This window comes from Protopterus annectens, chromosome 9.part0, assembly GCF_019279795.1.
Source record: "Protopterus annectens isolate FY-2018-M chromosome 9.part0, PAN1.0, whole genome shotgun sequence".
Classification (NCBI taxonomy): Eukaryota; Metazoa; Chordata; order Ceratodontiformes; family Protopteridae; genus Protopterus; species Protopterus annectens.
In genome coordinates, this window is record NC_056743.1 from 151207457 (window position 1) to 151231654 (window position 24198).

The following is a 24198-nucleotide window of genomic DNA, read 5'->3' on the forward strand; positions in this document are numbered from 1 at the left end:
GTATGTAAACTGTATAGTGATAGGGTAAAAGTACTGATTAGTTGCTAGCAATAAAAGTTGTGTGGTATGTGTGCAGTGGTAGGGTAGAGATTTGTGAGTCAGGTCATGAGTAATGAAACAGTTGCTGGGTGGATGGTTTGCAAGAAGTGCCCTGTAAAAATAATTTTATTTTTGGAGCTGTAAAATATTAATTATATAAAAGTGAAATAGGAAGAGCAGTAAGATGAGGAACAGTGGTGTAAAAATTTAGTTGAGAAGAGAGCATGGCATAAGTTATGTGGATATACTGTTAAGGTACTGTGTTACATTAACTGAAGGTAATAAGGAGGCTGTGAGGGGAGGCAATAGGATGTCATACATTGGATGCTGTGGGGGACAGGAGCTTTGGGGTAGGAAGAGAGCAGCAATGTAGGCTGCAACTCATGTCTCAGCACATGGCAATCTTTTTGTGCATGTGCATTGCTACAGGATGGCTAAAAGCACTCAAAAGCCTAAATCAGGTAAGCCAAGTTTGCTTTGTGCAGAGAAATAGTCATCCTGTACTGAGAAATGGCCATCCTGTGCAAAGGGATATATGGCTTTATTGAAAATGAATAGTTCTCTAAGCAAATTAGCTACAGAAAAGTTTATATGCTAAGACCTTGCAGTGCTATGTGGCAGGCAAAAGGTCAGAATCACTTCCAGGGTATGTTGACATATGTCCATACACTGTGAAAAGATTGTGGGTGTGGTGAACAAGGAGATGAAAGTTAAAAATATATAGGAAACTTGTACTTGAAATGTAAAGTGTAACTTGTTGCTGGAAGGATTTAATTTTCTTGGATATAGTTAAGTCATACAACGGTGTGGAGTCAAGAGTAAAGGAGGCCATAAAATTTCAATTGCCATGTACTTGAAAGAGGCAGGCTAACAGAGCTGACAAAGCCAGTTTTAGTATGTAACTGCTTTAGTTTGCAATGGTGGAAAACTGATTTGATTATATCTCCCCCCCACCGGGAAAATAATGTAATGAGATATAATGTAATATTTTTATGTGAAACAGGAAATTATAAAATCTAACCAAGCAAAAACTTTGCAGTGTGGATGGTGTGAAGTTCACTCCTTGAAATATGTTATACACCTAGTTCACTAATAAATATCAGACTTCAAAATATGTACTACAAAATAATAAAATAGTATATAACAGTTGTTAGTGAGTAGGTTTCTTAATACAGTTTGGATTAGTAGGTTAGCCTTAATAAGCCATTCTTATATTATATATTTTAATTTGTCTCTAACTTTTTAGTTTCAGTTCTAAGGTAGCGCAGTCTTAGTTTACACTATGCTGTTAAGGGGGAAGGGGGACATCGCTAAAGGAATGAGTTTATTGCTTATATTGCTCTTAACAGAACCACCCTCTGTAACCACTCCCTTGCTCCAAATAACCTGATATATATAAATAATAAATGTCTTTAATGCTTTTCATTATACTCATCTAGGATCGCTTGTCTGTGTGTTTCAATAAAGGATATTCCATTTTTAACTCAGCTGTAGACTATCTACTATTTTATTATTTTGTAGTACTTATCTGAAAGTTCAATTTTTATTAGTGAACTAGGTGCATTACATATTTCAAGGAGTGAACTTCACAGCATCCACACTGCAAAGTTTCAGCCTGGCTTGTTTTTGAGCCAGTATAGGTTGCATACAGGATTTTCTGAGACTTCGAGGGATAACTCATATTTTTCTTTTTGAAATGATAAACTCTGATGATTCCTTGGTTCTTTGGATATGGTGAAATGAGCAAAAATATGTATTAGAAACCACGGAAAACTACACATTTTCTGAAGATATTGAGGTGAACACTCCATGTAAGTTTGCTCTGCACTTCTACCTTATATATTTTAGGAAGCTAGTAATAACAGTAAGTGTTCAGTGAGAATTATTTATTTTGTTTAATTTAATTTCATCATTAACTATTACAGTCCATACAGTTGATTATTTTTCTTTCTCTGTGCATTATTTTGCCCTGTGCATAATTAGGTTCCTAAGTTCATATGTGTTTAATAGACTAACAACCACACATACATTTTTAAGCCTAGCCATAAATCCAAATCACTAACAAGTTATGGTATCCTTGATAAGTTAGCAGGGACTTGGGAGATGAAACATTTACAAGCAGAATCCTGGGAGGTGAACAATTTACAGGTTTCCTGTGTCCATTAGAGACATAGCTGCCAAACTAGGGATGAATTTCCTGTTCCCCATCCAGTTCTCCAAGTTACACTTGAATTGGTTATAGAGGAACTCTGTTTCACATGGATGGGGAGATAGTTTTAGGGACTCGGTGATACATACCTGTCTCTCCAGTAGGTCCTATATATATCATAAGCAAGGTTTAAGTCTTTAGAGTGGGTAATACTGGTGTTGTTTGTTTTGCAGATATGCAGGAGGCCATTCAGAGTTGCTCTGACAATGCTCTGTATAGTAGGCCTAGATCTCCCCTCAAAAGCCTGTAGGAGACAGCATACAGGGACTGGACCTTGAAGTGGTCTACGTAGGATATTTTACTAATGTTCTGTATTCTTTTAGTGAGGAACATCTGTGGACATTCCAATTCTTGGGTACACCTGGTTAGGAACATGAAAAAGAAGGCATTGTACTCAATGATAGGTCTGATGAATACCAAATACAGTGGAAAAATGACTTCCTTGGATCTAGATGCCATACCTTTGTTTATAAGTTGCACAACATAGAATGATTTCCTTACTACTGTAGACACATGATGGTCAAAGGCTAGATTGCTGTCTAGGTCTGTCCTTAAGTCCCTGACTACTTTGTCAACTCTAAGGGATGTGTTGTCAATATGATAGTTACCAGGGGTGGATGACTTCCAGAAGGATACTATTATGCATTTCTTGGTAGTTAGTTTTCATCCATGGCTTGTCTGTGTCAGTCCTTCCTGGAGAACACTTGTGTTGGTGTGGGATTCAATGACAGCTCCTAATTTGCAATCATCTGCAAATTTAGTCAGCCAGAGACAACTGACATTGGCCTTGGCTTTGGAGAAGTAAATTCCAAAAAAGAGTGGTCCAAGGACCAATCTCTGAGGGACTCCACTTGTGACTGACCTCTTTGTATAGGTAGACTCCCCAATTCTAACTTTCTGGGTCCTCTATGTGAGCTAGTTGGCTATCCACTGGGTGACATAAGGGTTGTTATTTAACCTCTTGAGTTGGTCAACAATGCCCGAGTGGGGTATTGTGTCAAATGCCTTGGCCAGGCCAAGGTAGGCAGTGTGAACCATTTTGCCTCTTCCATTACTTTGCTGACCTTCTCAAAGAAGTCCAGATTGAGTAGGCATGACCTGCCTTTGATGAAACCAAATTGGGATGGGTCCAGTGTCCAGAGGTTTACAATGTCATTATTGATCATTTCCATGATAATTGTTTGCCTACCTTTGTGCAGATGAATGACTGTTGCTGCTCTCCATTCATAAGGCACAAAACCTGTTTGGAGACTACAGTTAAATAGCAATTCCAGAGGGCCTGATAGGTCAGGTTTCATGTTATTTAGAAGGCATCCTGGAATACTGTTTCTGCCCATTGGTGCAGTGTTCTTGGTCTTAGAGAGAGCATTAAGGACCCATTCCCTAGTGATAATCATTGACATTTTTGTTGTTTAAGTACAGTTTCATTTATTCACATTTCAGATCTTGGGTCTGGCTTATTTATATATGTATTATGGTCATGTATTACCTGAGAAGAGGGTTACTATTGTTTAGCACTGTAAAATGATAAAGCTGTGGCACCCACCTCCAACTGGCCAGATCAATTGAGCATACTACTAGTAAAAAATATTAAATTTTGTATTTTACATCCAGCTAAAATCAAGAGTGGTAACTAACTGGTGTGTCTAGGTCATTACTCCTATCAACAGTATTGGTAGTACTACCATTTCTGTAAGAAAGCTGCAGGAAACTGGACAATTCTGCCAGTCTACCATATGAATTTCATGAATGTATCTATGTGTGTGTGTGTGTGTGTGTGTGTGTGTGTGTATGTCTGATGGAAGAAAATAATAATTTATTAAAAAAAACATACTGTGGGTAAGGGAGTCTGAGACACTGCTGTTCACAGATGGCCTTGTGAGAAAGAGGCTGGAAACATAATATCAAAAGTGCCCAGTTTGTAGTCATAATCTAGGTATGGAAGAAAGATGCCTATACCCTGGGCAACAATACATATTATCTTTTTGTTCTTGCAGCCAGATTTAACTCAGTTAATTGGTTATTGAACCAGAATTATGTACATTTTTATTTATTTTAAACTGCTGGATATGAATGGTTTGAACTGAGAGCAAATCACTCTGGTGGCCAACTGAACTATTTGTTACAGTGACTCATATCCAATGAGTGTAATTCCTGTCCATCATATACTCGACAGACACTAGTTGACAGTTGTCTTGTGTCATTCATTTGCACCAATGAACATCCATGAAATCTACAACATTTACAAACAATTGTTCCTCCTATATAAGAAATTGAAACATTTTTAAAACTCAGAGCAATTTGAGTAAACTCAGCCAATATATAATTACTTTTTTAAATAACTGCATTACTACATTTTTAACATTAGAAGTCATTATGTAATTGCCATGTGACTATGGTTCAGTTCATTGTGAGAAACAAGAAGAAACTGTTGCAGGAAGAGGTCTACACTAAAGGATAAAGTTGGAGGGTTGTACAGTCAAGTGCTTTCCATATCCTGGATATTAAAGGCTGTGTTTCTCACAACCCTGCTAACTAAATATACCAAACTTGCTGTCACAGTAGACTGCAGTAAATGAAATAATTGGGCCTAACAGAAGATCCTGGAATTGTCCAAATAAAACATCCTGTAGTTATGAAATACTTAGATATTGACAGTATATTTAAGATAAAATGAAAGAGGCTGCTGTTAGTAAGTGAACTGGCCACTTTTCCTATGACCCTCAGAAGTACTATAGCAAGACATCTGCAGCAGCTGGAAAGGCCACAGAAGTACATCACAAAGAGGATTACTGGCCTCAAACAATTGCCCTACACTGACCGCCTCAAAAAACTCCAGCTTTACTCCGTAGCATATCGCCTACTCCGAGGTGATCTCTGCCTAACATATAAAGCTATGTAAAACCCGGAGCTGTTGGACATGCTACACCTAAAGAAATCCCAATCCCTCTGAGCTACACGCTCTAGGGACCTAAACCTTGTCACCACAATAAACAGGACATGCTGGAGGGTTTCTGTCCCAGAGACTTCCTATACTCTGGAAAAAGCTACCCATCTATGTCAAGCAAAGTTCTTCATTAGCACTCTTCAAGAAAAAATTTGATGAGTGGATGGGAAATAGGAAATACACCCCAGGGGTCACTTCTGTGTCTCTGCTGGACAGTGGCACAGGAAAATAACTTTCTTGGGTGGCATAAGCTATGGAACCTTGCTGGCTAGGCTTACGTAGGCCCTTGGGCCGATAGCCTAGTACCTACCTATGAACCTATAAGAACACCAGATCTGCAAAAGGATAAATTCAGATTCACTCTTATTTGCAAAAGCCCTAATATCAGCAAAGTTACGATTTTAGGAATGATCAATGTCTGTTTAAGGTATCTCTTAAATTTCTTGCATTTACTGTCAGGTTCTTAATTTCATTCACAGCAAATGTGATTCATGCTGTACTACATGTTTATTAAAACAGATTAGCCTTTATCAAAGTTGCATGCCTTGGTCTGTTTTGCACTTTTCCTCACATCTTCTGGCATATATCTAGGATGACTGATTTAAACTTAGATTTGCTCCTCCAACTGGCTAGATGGGTGGTGCCCCCCCTTGTTGCTGGAGGTAATCGACTGTTATACCTTCTTACAGTGCTGAATATCCACTATTTTCAAGCATTGTCTCAGCATTAACAATTACTACCTTTGGTTTAACCATGAATCTTTACAACATGCCATTTACCCACATTCACTAAGTTATTACTTCCTAAATCTACAATACAAAACACAATTTTATTGCACCAGACATCCATATATTCCACATATGAATATATCTAATAATATGCTAGCTTTATAGTTTAGAAATATATTAGTTTAATTTTAGATTAAGGGGTTAGAATTCAGTTTATCTTGTCATTAATGCTTTTGTTTAACCATCTACTTTTGCTCAGTATATTTTTTCATTCTTTAATACTGACATTTTCATTACAATATTAACAAATTTCATTTTTTGAGTGTTGAATATGTGTGTGTGTGTGTGTGTGTGTGTGTGTGTGTGTGTGTGTGTGTGTGTGTGTGTGTGTGTGTGTGTGCATATGTATGTGAGAATGTGGAGTTTGAGGAAACATTTTTAAATGTTTCGGGAAAGAGAAAAGGAAAGAGAGACAGTATATATTTTTTAATTTTTGTTTTACTTTTCTAAATATGGATTGCATTTAGGGATCTCATTTCAGTTAGGTTGGATTGTTTTTGAGTTGTGTGTTTGTCTATTTTTCATATGCAACGATAAACATTTACTTTAACTTTAATTGAGTAGCATAACAGTGGCAGATTTAGTTCACAGGCGATAACCATCAAACGAACCTAGGGGCCATTTTTATGCTTAGCTATACTTCCCAAATGTATCTGACAGGTCCTGATACCATACATTTTTATAGGGGGGTACATATAACTTGGGCATGAGTGGTGGAGGATTTACCAGCTTCTCCAATGTAATAGAGATAAATGTGCCAGGCCAGGGGTAAACTTAAATTTCCCCATTCACTGGTCCATGTTGCTCTTGTAAAAGTGCTTTAGATGGATGCCTTTTCTAGAGAACGGGAAATATGTGAAACAACTATTTTTACATGACATATACAATTGCAGACAAGGTTTAAGTTTCTAGATCAGATATTTCTGTTATTTGTTTTGCTGACGTGCTTTGCAGGCCAGGTATAGATTGCCTCTCAGTAGTCTGTATGAGATGAAGTATATCAGCAGGGCTTTGAGGTGGTCTGTGTAGAACATGTTGTCTATGCCATATATTCTTTTTGTGTGGAACCTCTGTGTTTGCTCTAATTGTGGCATGTTAATAAGTTCATAGTTTCATAGGTGAATACTAGCCTAACTTCCCTGATGGGCTGTTTTAAGCCTAGCCACCAATGCAAGGCAAGAATCAAACCCTGTACTTTGTATATATAAAGCAAATACTTTAACCATTATGCCTGGTCAGATACATACCAAATGGGGCATTGTACTCAATGATCAGACTAATGCGGACCAAGTACATTGGAACAATGAAATCTTTGGTCCTGGATGGTATGCCATTGCTTATAAATTGCACAACATGTAAAAGGCAAGTCACTCTACATATGTTCCTAAATCTCTGACCACTGGGCCTATTCTTATCAATGTATTAATTTCAAGGAATGGCCATCTTTTCAAAAGATAGTATTACATATTTCTTGGCATTGAGTTTTACACTGTGACTCTGGCACCAATTAATAGTCTGTCAGGCCTTCTTGGAGGGTATTTGTGTCATTGGGAGATTCTATAACTGCACCTAGTTTGCAAAAATCTGCAAACTTGGTCAAAGAAAAGCCTTTGACTTTAACCTTAACCTCAGAAAAGTAGATTCCAAAAAGAAGCAGCCCCAGTGCTGAGACTGAGGGTCACCACTAGTAACTGCACTTTTTGTGGTGGTAGATACCCCCATCTTGACTTCTTGTGTCCTATCGGTAAGCCAGCTAGCTATATAGCATGTGTTTCCATTTACAGTTTGGCACATTGTTTTTTATTGCCTTTGACATTGTAAACTTAGATGAAGAATGCCTTATAATCATACTTAACCTGAGAGGCTACCTTTATTTCAAATTTGGCTTTGGCAGATTCAATCAATTCCTAAGTTGCTTATTTAGTTTGATAAGATTCTTATCTTGCTGGACATTTCAATTCCTATTTATGACTATTCTTTTTTACTATAAAACCTGCTGATATTAGGATTCCACCATGGTAGCTTGCTTTTTCAGTTTGCCATGTGCTTATTTTGGGTAGGTACTGTTACCTCTATGCAGCTGTATATATGATTGTAATGGGTTTTAGTGAACAATTCCACACAGGCAGTTGTGTTCCCTGGGTTTGTGACTGTCTGCTTTGCCAGGGTGTCACTTAATAGTGGGAAGTTTTTCTTGGAATAACTCCTAAATTTTTCAGAGTTAGCTGGTGTCCTAGAATTTATTTTATTTTTATTCAAAGGGAAGAGCCACACACTCCATGGATCTAAACCTGGTCATCACAATGAACAAAACATGCTGGAGGGATAGGTTCCTGACCCAGAGACTCCCCATACTCTGCAATAGACTGCCCATACATGTCAAGAAGAGCGCCTCTTTGGACCTCTTCAAAAGGAACCTTGACGATTGGATGGGAGATAGGAAATTCACCCCGGGGATCATACCAGTGGACCAGGGAACTAAATATTCTGGGAAAAAAAAGCCAGGGTATTGTTATGGCTAGGCTTGTACAGGCAAGTAAAAAATATGGAAACAAGTGGTAAAGTGGAGAGAAAAAAACAAAGCAGCAGCAGAAGAAAAAATATTCTCTCCAAACCATCACGCCAGACTAATTTATTAAAAACAAAAGTAGTAAAACAATAGCAATAAAAATGACAAAGCTTTCGGATATCAAAACATTGAGGAAAGATGTTCTGATATCCGAAAGCTTTGTCATTTTTATTGCTATTGCTATTGTTTTACTACTTTTGTTTTTAATAAATAAGTCTGGCGTGACAGTTTGGAGAGAATATTTTTTTCTTCTGCTAGGCTTGTATAGGCCCTAGGGCCGATAGACTAGTGCCAACCTAGGAACCTATGGTAAGACCTGACCAGTGAAGATGTTGCACTCAGGGGAGTGAAATGTTTAACCATCTTGGCTCTCTATGGCATTTGTGATGACAATGTCAAGGAACCTTTGAGGCTGTATGTTTGGGGTTGTGCATGATTCCCAGCTTATAGTGGAATATTTGATGTCCCCATGAGTATGGTGCTGAGTTAAATGGAGAGTGGTTCCAGTTCATTTAAGTAAGTGGCCTAGGTCTCCTGTGTCATAAAGGGGTACCTATAGCTCACAAGAATATGGTATGGGACTTTACTCATGGTGAGCTGACATTTAGAAGCTCAAGTGCTTCATACTGTTTGACCAGCCTTGAGGAGCTTTTGTTTTTGACTTAAACTGAGACACCTTCATCTATTGTCCCTACTTGTGTAGTAGCTGGTCTAAAAGTGTGGAAAGCATTATAGCCCTGAAATGCCAGGGTACTCTCCATAGCTTTAAACCATGTCTCAGTAACTAAACGTATGTCTATATTCTCCAGGGTGATGAAAGCTTGCACGGATTGGAGCTTTTTCTTTATACACATTATACTGAGCAGTAACAACTTTAGATTGCCTTTCACTAGTTAATTATCTTCTGTTGATATTGTGGAAACATCCTTTGAAAAGGTAGAATGCTGCCTAATGCTAGGCTCATGCCGGACTGGAGCATACAGTCAGAGAGCACCATCACATCTCTCTTCATATAGTCCAGGGAAGTATGTGAGACTGTACAGACACACTGCTCTGATAATCTAGAGTTCCTATCCTTAAAATGTAGACCTTTTTACATACCCAGAGCATTTAATGGAGTCTGTGCAACAGTGGTGTACATTCCACCCAATGCTAATACCACTGAAGCCATGAACAAACTACACAACTCTATCTGTGAGCTACAGAGTAAAAACTCAGACTATGCACATGTGGTATCAGGCGACTTCAATCAAGCTGATCTGAGAGAGGTGCTACCCCACTGTTATCGATATGTTGACTTTCCCGCAAGAGTTACAAACATTTTGGACAGGGCATACACCAATGAAAAGAAGCCTACAAGGCAGTACAACAACCTAATATAGGATGCTCCGATCAGCTATCCATCATGCTTACTACCAGCTTACAAACCTGCTTTGATCAGCGAAAAGTCCATGATGAAGTAGATGAGGGTTTGGCATGAGGGGGCAATGGAATGTCTCCAGGACTGTTTTGAAAGTACCTGCTGGAATGTACTTAGAGAGATAGCCACGTCAGACCAACAGGTAAACATAGATAACTATAAAGAAGCAGTAATAGCATACATCTCAAAATGTGTTGGTGATGTATCTATCACTAAAAGTATCAGAATTAGAGCAAACCAACAGCCTTGGCTCACTAGTAAACTCTATGAACTCCTGAAGGCAAGGAATGCAGCATTCAGCTCAATAGAAAACGAAGGTCTAAGTGAAGCCAGAGCAAATCCAAAAAGAGGCATTAAAGAGGCTAAGACGGAGTATGGAAGGAGGGTACAGAGTCATTTCGTGGACTTGAGGGATACTAGGAGACTTTGGCAAGGGATACAACAGATCAGCAGTTATAAAACCAGGACAGCTCAGTGTGAAGAGAGCATTGAATTCCTGGGCATGCTGAACACCTTCTTTGGTTGATTTGAGGAGAAAAATAACTTGCCTTCAACTAGGGTAACCACTGATCAGAATGAGAGGTTGCTCAGTTTTAACTCTGAGGAAGTCAGAGATCAGCTAAATAAGGTGAACCCCGGGAAGCCTGCTGGCCCAGAAAATATACTGGGCAAAATACTAAAAGGGTGTGCAGATCAATTATGCTCAGTTTTGGCAGATATTTTCAACACTGCCTTGCTCTAGAAAACATACCATCTTGTTTCAAGGTAACAAATATCATCCCTATTCCCAGAAAGGCCAATCCCTCTTGCTTGAATGACTACAGACCGTTTTTTTTTAACTTCTAACATCATGAAATTTTTGGAAGGATTGTTAAAAAGCACCTGTCAGCAATTCTACCATCAACCTTGGATCCTCTGCAGTTCACTTATCAGGCAAACAGGTCCACTGCTGTTGCCATATCAGTGGCATTACAACTTTCACTTGACCATCTAGAGGGAAAGAACAACTATGTCAGACTGTTGTTCACAGACTTCAGTTTTGTATTTAATACTGTGGTTCTGATGCAACTTATTGATAAGCTAGTCACCTTGGAATTAACAAGCACCTTTCTAATTGGATCTTAGACTTCTTGATCAACAGACCAGAGAGGACATGTGAAGGAAATAACACCTTGGGGTGCATAATTCTCAGCACCAGTGTTCCTCAGCGATGTGTACTCAGCCTGCAGCTGTTCACCATCCTTACCCATGACTGTTCTGCAAAACACAGCTCCAATCATATCAAGTTTGCAGATGACACCACAGTCATGGGCCCCATCAAAGGAGAGGATGAAAAAGAGCACAGAGATGAGGTCAACTCTCTGATCGACTGGTGTGTGAGAAACAACCTAGACCTAATCATCACTAAAACAAAGGAAATCATCACTGACTTCAGGAAAAGGTCAGCTGCTCACTCATTGTTCAAGATTAAAGATGAAGAAGTGAGAAGGGTTAAAACTACAAAACTTCTAGGAGTACACATTTCAGAGGATCTCTCTTGGACTGTGAATACTGGTCAATTCGTCAAAAAGGCCCATCAACGTCAGCACTTTCTGAGAAGGCTCAAAATAGAAAAGCTCTCACTTACTGTTCTCTCCACCTTCTACAAAGAAGATATTGAGAGCATTCTCACCTGTAACTTCACTGCTTGGTTTGGGAACTGTACAGTAACTGAAAGGAAGAAGCTACATAAAGTGGTGAGAGTCACTGAGAAAATCATGGGCACCAGTCTACCATCAATCCAAGAGCTATTCACAGCAAGGAGCCTTAAAAGACCCCATAAAATACTTAATGATTCCTCGTACCCTGCACATGGCTGGTTTACTCAACTGTCATCTGGCAGGAGGTACTGCAGTATTCACTGTAAGACCTCCAGATTCATTAACAGCTTCTATCCAATGGTGATGACACTTATTAACTCGGACACCAACCCTAGTTACTCCACCCCAAATTAACTTAACAGTATTTTATTTGGAATGTGCAATATTTATTTATTTACTTAGTTGTATATTTATATTCAAGTGCAATTATCTGTTACTTGCTTTATATAATAATACATAAAGAATGACGCTTTTAGTTCATGTGCAGTAACTAATACTACCTGTCATGCTGCTGCTGTACAGTATTTATATAACTACATATGAGGTTTAGCTTTTTTTCTTATGCTCTTGTGGCATAGCCATTACTCTCGAATTCCTTACTTGATATGTCTTAATTTTGCATTTGGTATTGTGACAAAGGGAGATACTGCCAACACAGCTATCTGGAATTTTGCAAATAATTATATGTCATTTGTGAATATCAACATAATTTATATAGAATGCATGTGTTACAAATGTATTAGAACTGTATGTCATGTGTATATCAAACTGGTCTGTACAGACATGTGTGTTAAAAAAGGATTTTATAAAGTGCTTGTGCTTAAAATGTAACCACAGTGTACCCTACTGGAATAGAACAGAAATGTACATGCACGATTGTAACTTTAAATGTATGTATTTTAACAGTGGAAACTGGAATACAGGAGGCTAACTTCAGAAAAATAGATACAATTAAATTACTTTATAGGCCAGCCCAGAGACATGTCTGTGCTGAGAAGCTTTCTGTATTGTCTTTGGAGTAAACTACTTACTACCTCTGAAAGTATGAAGGAATGCTATTATTTTATGACTTCCAGCATCTGCCAAAGATCTGAGGTCTATGTATTTTCACAGGTAGATGCTAAATACTGCCAAGCTTCCAGCAGTGGGGGTTTCACCTGGGATAGAGTTTGGTGACAAGAAAAGATGTCATTCTGCATGCTATTCCAGCAGTAATATTTGAACTCTCTGAGAGAGACAGTGTATTCTGTATTCTGTCTTGGACATGACAAGAACCATTCACCACAACATCTGCCTTGCTCTGATGAAGTGTACTAGGGAATAGTAACTCTCTTAGATACAGTCAGGAATATAGTGAAGCTTAGTTTAGATATTTTCTTTATTTATTTGAGACTGTCCTGCAATGTTGTTTTAAATATTTCCTGTGGTTATGAACTCTGATGTCACTGTGAATATATACTGAGTATTTTCTTGTTGTTTTATTATTTATTATTAAATATATTTAAACCTGTATTTTATACAGATATGTATGAAGAAGTGTCCTTGAATCAATTAAATGGGGCATATAAGAACATACAATCCCAACTGAGTATCATTTTTTTAGAACAAAGAATAGATATTTCATTGTATAATTATTTAAATGCAACATCTCCCAGGGTACCAGTTTTCTTTGGTAACCCAAAAATTCATAAATATATTTACAACCCTCCGATGAGATCACTAGTAGATGGGAGAGAGTCCATAACGTCAGCCTGTGCCCAACATGTAGATCATGAGCTGAAAAAAGTGTTACAGAAAGAAACTCAAATCTGTAAAGATTCATGGACTTTCTTAGCCAATATAACTGAAGTTCAGTTAGCTCCAGATTACATCTTAGTGACTGTAGATGTCAATGACTTATATACAGTAATACCTAAGGAAGAAGGGCTAGAATGGACTAATGAAATACTGGTACAACATAAAGTACCATATGTAACAACAATACTTATTTTAGAACATCTTGAATTGGTACTTAACAATAACTTCATTAGTTTTGATCATAATATTGCAGAAGAGAGGTATAGCTATGGGCTTGCCTTGCGAAGGAGCCTATGCTAATACCGTAATAGCTTATTGGGAGAAGAGTTTTGTATTTAATACTAAGTACAGGATTCACTTTAAAACCTATCATAGGTTCCAAGATGACATAAGCATAGTATGAAATGGACCTATGAGTCTACTGGAAGAATTCCTATCATATATTAATACTACAACTACATTTTTAAAAGTCACATGGAAAACTGATACTGAACATATGGATTATTTGGATGTACATTTATTTAAAGATTATACATGTAATAAATGTGCTGCTAATATATACAGTAAGCAAACATATTCCAACTTGTTCCTGCATTTTAGCAGCTCCCACCCGTATCATCAGAAAAAATCTGTGGCTAAAGCTCAGTTAGTTAGGGCGGATCGAATGGTTTCTAAAATGGAAGACTACATTCATGAATGCAATACATTACAACTTATGTTCATTCAACGAGCCTACCCAGTAGACCTACTAGATGATTTAGTTCAAGAGGTACAAATTAAAGAATGAGAGCTTTTTTAAAACCCATTTTAAGTAGTAATGATCAACTTATTAGTTTAACAATAGAGAAAGAACTTTCCCTTTCTCCTATGCAAGGTAGAAATGAGAGTAATGTGACACATGATACTGTCAAAAAACAGACAGACTATACAAAAGCTTTAGTTGTTACTTTTAGTGTGGAGCATAAGTTCTTCATTTCCATATTCCAGAAAAACTGGACCATCTTGTTAGATGACCCTTATGTTAGACAACATGTAGGCGTCAAACCACTCATTGTATACAAAAAAGGATTGAGCTTTAAATATATGTTAAAGAAAGGACAAGCTATTGCCTATCATAATAAATGTGGAATGTTTAAATGTAGTGCATGTACATGGTGTAAAAAAATAAGAGAAACAGATAATTTCACTATAAAAAAATTATAAGTATGAGTTAAAAGGAAAGTACAATTGTAACTCTAAAGCAGTGGACTACCTGGCACACTGCAGTTCATGCACCACATTTTATATAGGAAAAACAGAGAGAAATATTAGCCAAAGAATTTATGAGCATGAATATGCCATAAGAAAATTATACATAAATAATGTTTTATCTAAGAATATTATGGAATTTCCAAGCCATAAGTTTTACTATATTATTATTGACCATGTACTTATAAATGACAAACAACCACGGGGACTGCAGTTGGAATTAAAGGAATTAAAATGGCAGCTACAGCTGCAAGCAGACTCATGGCCAGGTATAAATGAATGTACCTCAATTACTGCAGTGTTAAAATTAAAGGCTTTAGAAAGAAAGAAATTATAAAGATCAAATAGCAATTTTTTTTAGTATAATTATATGAATAAATATTCAGTAGATTTTAAACTACAAGGAATTTTAAAAATATGTACTTATGTATTGTATATGTATTAATAATTCAACTTTATTATGGTAGAGAGGGTGTCTTATGTTCTTATAAATAGTGACAAATTTTCTACTGAAAATGTTTTTAAGGAAGTATCACTTTAAATAATTGTCTTAGCCAATGAAATGTTTTTAGGTCTTATTTAAAGAATGTGATGAACTGTATGTGTTGTCTGAAGAGGTTTAATATTGGATTAAATGAAAGCGCTACCATTTTTGGCTTGCATGAGTTTTTTACAGCTTGGTGCATTGATTTGTATGTATTGATTTAACTTCTGACAGTCTGGTCTACAGTCTTTGTCATTTTCATTTGTTTTTAGAGTACTTGCATATTTATTTGGTGACACTGTGTGAGACACTCCTAATAGCCTTGCTCTTGGTCAAACTATCCATTTGTATCAATATTAACATTGCTCAGTATATTGGGTACTCTTAGAAGGGCCTTAAAGTAGCTGATAAGGAGTGACTGGTGACAGTGAAAACTACATTATATTCTGGGCAGAAGGAGGCATAGCTAGTAAACCTGTGCCAGCCTTTCCCAGATGTGTGTGTGTAAATCAAAGGCTGTGTGTGTGTGTCAGCTACTTGGGCAGAGACACAAAGCACTGGTTGGACAGAGAGGATGCTGGAGGCCTTGGCTTGGTCATTCAGCTGAGACCTCAACTTTATAGCTGCGCCAGTGGGGAGTCTTATTGAAGATCTGGAGAAAGAGGGAGAAACCAGCCTCGGACTGATTGTGGTCTCTTTATGCTCTTAAGGGAAATTGCACTTGATGCAAAGAGCTGCATCTGGAAATAATGTGTGTGTGTACCTGTCATCCTCCCAGAGTACATCCTGCATTGTTGCCTGTGGTGAGGACTGAGGCTCCTTGATTACTGGTCCAGTGGTGGGTCATCACAGGTATATCCTATGCTTCTTCTGTACTCTCAAGTTGAGCTGATACTCGTAATTTTGTTTAGGTTTACACACACGTAGTCCTAAATGACAAAGTTTACTTTGAATCTTTGAATCTCAGGTTATTTACACCCACATGGAATATGACTGAGTCATACTGTTACTTGTCTATCAAAAATCTAAGTATGTGCATGATCTGGTGCATCATGACCCTTCATAGGCCACTGACTGTAACCCTCTCTTTGCTCAGCCTGGTGAGCCCAATGAAGTCTCCTATGACCAAAATATTGGATTATGTAGTGGTCTGCCTTATAGGCTTTGACAATGAGACACTGAAAGTTGAGGCTGAATGTGTCATAGTGGGTGCTGCTTTGAAAGAGTTTTTTTGAGGTTGGTGAGGATACTTTTTGTAATTGCTGCATCTAGGAGGGCTTTGAGGTTTGGGTTTGGTTAGATTATTTTTAAGAACCTCTGCATATGTTGGTCTGTTTGTTTGACGTGGTGTGTGTGTGTGTGTGTGTGTGTCAGGTATTGTTTGGTGTTGTAGTTTTCGGTCTACCTGTTTGATATTTGTAGTGACCATATGTAAGAGCCTTGTCTCCAGTGAGACTGTATAAGTACAACTCTCACATACTATATCAGCTTGTTTTTACATTTAGGTGGTTGCCAGAAAACATGAGACAATTTCTGAACTGTCTCAGGATCTCCATTTCTAACAAGTTGGCTACAGAGACAGTAGGAAAGTCCAGATCCATGGTATAAGGTACTTATATAGTTGGCTACACTGGTTGGCCATGGTGGTGCAGCGATTAGTGTTGTCACCTCACAGCAAAGGGATCTTTGGTTCAGTTCTGGGCTGGAGCACCTTCTGTGTGGAGTCTGCATGTCCTCCCTGCAGTGCAGTGAGTTTTAAAGACATGCAGTAGAGGTGTGTGTGTGTGTGTGTGTGTGTGTGTGTGTGTGTGTGTGTGTGTGTGTGTGTGTGTGTGTCTGTGTGTGTGTGTGTGTGTGTGTGTGTGTGTGTGTGTGTGTGTGTGTGTGTGTGTGTGTGTGTGTGTGTGTGTGTGTGTGTGTGTGTGTGTCTTCTGGGAAGTTTGTGTGCCTGGCTGACAACTCAACACCATAAAAACCCTACTGCCAAGCAATCTGCAGACCGGTGATCTGCTGTGGCAACCCCTAATGGAAGAAGCTGAAAGACATTGCTATATAGTTGGCTATATGGGTTAGCAATGACAAAAACATTGTTTTTGCTTCTGTGTGTAACCACTATGAAGGAGTATTAGAGGAGTTTACAACAGATTTGCTTGGGTGCTCTTCGGTTAAGAAAGACAATCAGTCTAATCTCTCTGGGCAATGCTCCTGTTTATGCAAACCTGGAGCTCATCAACCAACTATGTACTCATGAACTCTTAGGGGTAGCTTCATAGGGAAACAGAGATTCAAAGTACATGTATCTATACAGGGCTATGCTGACAGCTACAATGAGCATAACCTTGTAAATGTGACAACTTTATACAAGTAGACAGAAACAATAAGCGAACAAAGCAACCAACTGGCCAAGAATGGCAAGAATACTCTAAGGTTTCCTTAGTGATTCTCAGGACAGAAGAGACTTGATTTTTGTAGGAGCGATGAGATGATACAGATAGTAATGAACTTCTGATGGGATGCCAAGTTTAGTAATAAATCTCTAATGATGCACCAAGGACAGAAAAAAATAGCAGTGTAAGCCACATATATTTTTGAGTCACAGTCATTTAATAACATCTGTTTTACTAGGCAGGACCACTGGACAAACAGTCCCCTTTTAGGGGTGCCCCAGGAGCAATATCTAGTTAAACAACTTGCTTAAGCTTACACAGTAGGCAAACAAGGGTGGGGGAATCAATCCCTGTACCACAGGAACTAGAGCTCACAGCCTTAACCCTCTGCTTGAACTACAGGCAACTGGCAACTATGTCCATTTTTAGAAAAAAGGGCATTGCTTGTACATGTATATCGACAGCTATTATATAAATATATAGGTACATATGAAAAGGCTATAAAGGATTAGTTCATATAAAAATCACTTTAGCTATTAATGTTCTCCAAAAAAGGAACACTTGCCCATCTATCTACTCAACTGAATAAACTACTTGAAACTTCAACAAGGCATCTTTATTCCTTTTACAGGGAGGGTATCAGAGAGAGTCTCCTAGATCGACTAGTTAAAGTGATTTTATCTGGACTAATCCTTTGTGTTCTGTTTGTTGTTAGTCCTGTCACCCTCTGGGTCACAGGTTGGATACCAGACCTGACTAGAACCTTCTGGATTACCTCTTATATATATATATATATATATATATATATATATATATATATATATATGTATAGGAGATATATCAATCATGTGATGGTTTTAGGAACATTTTTTGACAAGTACCAAACCAGTGAGCCATAGAGCATGTGATATGTTACTTATCACACAAGCTAGATTCCTATATTTTTCATTTATCTATTTTTTAAGTGTTTAATGTTAATGTTTCCACTCATCATCAAGGAGCTGCATTCATTTCCTAAATTTCTGTTGTAATAGTGCTTTACTTAGAAGTAGTAGATCGAAGTATTTATTTTTAATTCAGTGACTCAGTTGTTTTGTACTCTATTTCTAATCTAAATGCAATTTTTGGTAGGCCCAGTTTATTGATAATGTAGTGTAAAGTAAGTGAAAAAATGGGGTTTGCCACTTAATATTGTTTATTTATGTTTTGGGCTTATGTTTTACTTATTTTAGGTAAATAAGATTAGGTCTGGTTTGGAAGTCATGCTGTCTCCTGATTAGCTGCAGTTCATGGTTTATTTTATTTTAACTTTTTTTCATTCTAATAAAAACAAATTTCATTTCTGGAGAGGTAATTTAGATGGGCAGTAGTGTTGCAGATGTTACATGTTTGAATTGTGTATGTAGTGTGGATTTACTTGTTTTACACAGCGGCATCAGAAAATGTGTTTTAGTTCAGTTTAGATATGTATGCATAGAGTTACATATTTTATTTATTTTTGTTAGACTAAGTATACTTTTGAATGGAATTATAAAGGATGTTTTGGATGTACCTACTTTATTTTTAGTGACTGGCATAAATGATGGTTTTAGGAAACTGGTGAGATGATAAGGATGGTAATAAACTTCTGATGGCATTATAAGGGGTGTTCTGGGATACTGCTATCCGTGTCTATGTTTTATGTATGATCACAATTTTAGTTCCGATTTTAATGTGATGTATGAATTGACTAAAAATGCTGAGCTCCACAATCCCAAGGCAGACCCCTCCCCACCACACTCCCCAATGTGGAGGAAAGGCACCCACACTTCTAGACTTATATATGCCAACTCCATGGTCACTCCAACACAACTATTTATGACTTGGCAACTGTTGATAAATGTTGAGCATGGTCCAGGAGTGCAGACAAACAGAAACTTATGGATAAAGTGTACCAGTTACAGTTCTTTTTTATCTCACTCTTTACCCAAAGTCTACTGTTATGGTGAATTAACACAAATACACCCCATACATGTACACATGCACAAATTTAAATAGAGCTCTTTGTCTTATCTATATGTCTTTCTAGATATTTCTATACACTTGTCTGAGTTAAAACAAAATTATGATATATGGTCCATGATCATAAGAAACATTAATTTGTCTGGAATCAAGTGGTAATAATCGATGGTTAAATACTGAAAAGTGATCATTCCAGGTGTGATAAGTGGTGAAAGGCAAAATGCAAAACTATGAGGCTAAAGGTATATAGAGATGACAGAAAACATGAAAAAATAGTAAGGATAGTGTAATATGAATAAGTATACATTATTTTGCATGAATATCATACAAAAACATTGAGAAAAATAGATGAACTGTGACACTGGAAAAAAATTAAGTTTAGCATTTATACAATAGAAAAGAAAAACACAAGTTGTGGGTGTAAAATGGATAAGCAAGCTGGCAGGGTCAAATAGGAGGATGGAATTCAAGATGAAGGGCAAGAAATGGATATAATGAGAGAGAAGGCATCCAACTAGGGAATAAGTCAAAGTGACAATGAGGAAATATTAGATGAGTAAAAAGATTGTAGAGTTCTGGAACACAATGTCTTAGGTAGTGACTTTTTATATATTCCAAATGAAGAGTGCAAGGATACGTGGAACACATGCAAGATGTGAATCAGCAGGGGTAGGGAAGACGTATGTGATAAATTAAAAGTGTTTAGCATCAACATCTCAGCATTTTTATGTATTCACGGGTTTGAGTGACCTAGTATGAAGAAAACAAATCAAAGCCAACAATGAAGTATAAAGTTAAATCACAAATGTACAACTTTTTAACATTTAAGTGCAATAATTTAAGTAGGCATCCACAAGTGATTACAAGATCAGCGTGGTCACTGATGTCAGCACATGTAATAATGTAAGATGGAGCCTAAAGTGATAATTCCAGGCAATCACTTCTCTGCTTGTGAAAAGATTTGAAATGTGATAATCCCTCATGTATGTGGATCCATTTAAGACATATTTAACTCTATAAAGAATATGAAAATTCGGTAATGGTGCAAGAATGACTGAATCACAACCACATCTGTTATATCATCAGGAATGCTCCTACACAAAGACCTATACACAAAACCATGGCAATAGCAAGATGAGTGCACATACAGGGGTAAATAAAATGTATACACATATGAGACACATACTTCATCAGTAATGGATTTTACCCTCACCTTTGTAGTCTAATCCCTCCCTCTGGACAACTCATTTACACTTTTTCTATGGATCCTTTTCAGTATAAGTATGTCTCTTTTTATTCCCACACTTACGGCTTACATCCCTTATGCAACAAAATGATTTAAAAAAAGAAGAACCTCAGGCATATCTTGTTCACCATAAGACAACTAGAAAACTTACCCTCTGGGCTCTCAAACAAGAAATTTCCATTATCTTCCTCTTCTTCCTCCTCATCCATTTTCATATATTTATAGAAGCCAAATCTGGAAAGAAAGGAATGCAATGACATTTACAACCAGGCAAATATATGGAGAAGTTTGCTCCTGTTAATAATTTCTTATAGCTTATTTGATGGCTTCTCTTTGAAGCTTAAATGTGTGTAAGGCATAAAACCTCATACTAAAATATAGAAGAAAAAAATAAATCAAACATTTAAATTTATTTCATCATTTAAACATTGCGGGACTTCCTTCTCCCACTACATCATGCATAAACTGTCACCAGCAGGAAGTTGATGACTTGTGTTTTTAAGTCTGGGTGTTATGTCTAACACCCTGCAGCTGCCCACACACATTTTCTCCCTGTCCCTAATTTGTCCCTGATTTCTTGAATCTATCTCTCAAGTCAAAGTACAGCATCCACACTATTAATTCATTTCATATGTTCACCATCTTCTCTATTAAGGAGAATTTCTTTAGGTCCAAGCTAAATTTAGTTACCGTTATTTGTATCTCATGACCTCTTGCCCACCCTCCCTCCTCTTTATGTGCACCTCAGTCTCATGTCACGACCTTATATTCACATCATCTCATTCTCACACTTTGCAGTTTCCAAAATAAACAGTCCCAGTTCTTTCACTCTCATCCTTGCAGTCTAATACCCCCATCTGGTCAACCCATTTAAAGTTTTTGTTTGGATTCTTCTCAGTACAGCTATGTCTCTTTTCTTGTACAACCTTTGGCCTTACACACAGTAATCTAACAATGGCCTGTTCAGTAACTGAAAGAATGACAGAAGTATCTCTCTAACTCTGTTTGTGTCTTTCGGCTTTTTCCCGGTTAGTGGTCACCACAGCGGAACTCCGGTCCGCTAATGATTGGTAGTGGATTTTTACGTACCGGGTTACCAGCCCTGATGCACAACCTTCAACGAAGGCACGCCCCATTCATGTACGCCTCCACACAGAAGACGCTCTAGCTGAGAATCGAACGGGACAATGTCTTGCTATGAGGCGACAATGCTACCGCAGCACCACCACTCTGTAATCTTTGCATTTTCAGATACATTTAGGCATCCCACTGTCTTTGGTAGCAGCCTTGTCACTCGACTTGACATCTAGAAATGGGTTACCATTATGCCAAGTCCTTTCAGTGTTAAAATTATATCTCTCTGATCAGTATGTCTTGACTGGCATGCTTACTTCCAGGTACAGCACTTTGCCTTTGTCTGCAATGCACACTAACAGCAACTGCTTTAATCACTTCATTAGTTTCGCTAACTTTGTCCCTAGGGTCCTACCTCCATCAGTCACTATGATCCTCATCTTGTTTTATCCACAAATTGAGGGATCCCATGCTTAATGCTTTTAACTCTTTCTATAATGAATGCAGTAAAGAATACTGACTGGAACCAACACTAACCCGTATGATATACCACTAATTGCACTCCATCCACTGACAAAGTCCACCTTAAGACAATTTACTAAGTCATCCATTCCAACAATTTCTCTACCCATTTAACCATTCACTTATTGCCCCCCAGCCACATGAACTACCCACTAGTCTTCTGAGGGGAAGAGTTGAATCTCTCTCTCTCTAACACAGACAGATTACATGTACTGGAATGACGGTGTCTAACAATGCCATATGTCGGCCAAAGAACTGGATCAGGCTAGACTGGTATGACCTTTTAGCTTATGTTTCATAGTCGAGCACTGCCAACAACCACACTTTCAGAATCTTTCCAACACCTTCCTAACAGCAATATCAGGCTGACAGCTGTGAAGTTACCAAGGTTGAAGTTGGATCCTATGAATCCATTATATAAAGAGACTGCTGAAGCTTTTCTCCAGTCCTACACATTTTCCCAATAAACAGAATCAGCTGCATATCTTTGTCAGAGTTTTCAACAGCATCAATTTCAGATATATGATGCTTTTTAGCAATAACTTGCCTCACTCAATGGCCTCATCTTGTCTCAGCTGGAAAAGCTCATCATAATGCCATTCCAGGTTGAAGTGGCCATCAACTGTACTTCCCACTCACTGTTCCCCCCAAAACGGTTCTTCCAAGAGATATATATATATGGTTCTACCTGACATAGTCGAAACCACACAACACCGACAACCACATCACCGACACCACATATTCGACAGTCCATAAACACGAAACCACACATAACCGACGGTACACAAACACGAAACCCCATACACTGCACACACCACAATAACAATTGAAAACAAAACACATCCCCATTCCACAAACCACACACACAACACAAGCACACCAAAATCCTTACAGCCCACACTAAACCTTACCCTAACCCTAAGGTCCCTAACCCTAACTCACTTAACCCGCCCTAACTCACTTAACCCACCCCTAACCCTAACTCACTTAACCCACCCCTATCCCCACAGACCGTCAATCTCCACACTTACCTGCCTACAGCCTTTCCCATGTCGGCATCCTCGTCTTCTGCATTGTCGATGTTCTGCCACTCGGATTCGGCGTGGTCTTCTTCACTTTCGATCTTCTGGAGCTCCATTTCGATGTCGGTCTTCTGCTGTCGCGGCCGAGTCAGGTAGAACCATATATATATATATATATACACACACACACACACACGTATATATATATATATATATATATATATATATATATATATATATATTTATATATATATATATCTATATATATACACACACACACACGCGCATACAGATATATGCATGTATGTGTGTGTCCCCTTCAAAACACCTAAAACCCATAACATCTAATTTCATAACATTGAGACCAGAACATGGTAGTTTGGTGGTGTTATATGCAGAGGGGATGTTATTTTCTTGTGCTTTGTAATGTTAGATGTTATGAAATTCGATGTTATTATGGTTTTAGATGTTCTGGTCTCAATGTTATGAAATTAGATGTTATGGGTTTTAGATGTTTTGAAGTAGACCCGTGTGTGTGTGTGTGTGTGTGTGTGTGTGTGTGTGTGTATGTATGTGTATGTATATATATATATATATATATATATATATATATATATATATATATATATCTATATATATATATATATATATATATATATATATATATATATATATATACACACAAATATATGGTTACATGCCAAAATGACTGTTCTAATGTTGAATGAGCCCATCTGTACCTCCCACACCCTTTGATAATTATATATACCAACTCCAGGACTGTACAACAGAGGGAAAAGGGCAT

At 37.7% G+C, this 24198-nt stretch overlaps 1 protein-coding gene across 1 annotated transcript in view; it reads right to left on the reverse strand.

Annotated features, from left to right (window-relative positions):
- Positions 1-24198, reverse strand: part of B4GALNT4 (beta-1,4-N-acetyl-galactosaminyltransferase 4) — a 1859522-nt gene that overhangs the window by 411886 nt on the left and 1423438 nt on the right. The window contains exon 12 of the mRNA XM_044082670.1: positions 20927-21009. Within this exon, the coding sequence (XP_043938605.1) occupies positions 20927-21009 (83 nt within the window). The remainder of the gene's footprint in view (positions 1-20926; positions 21010-24198) is intronic.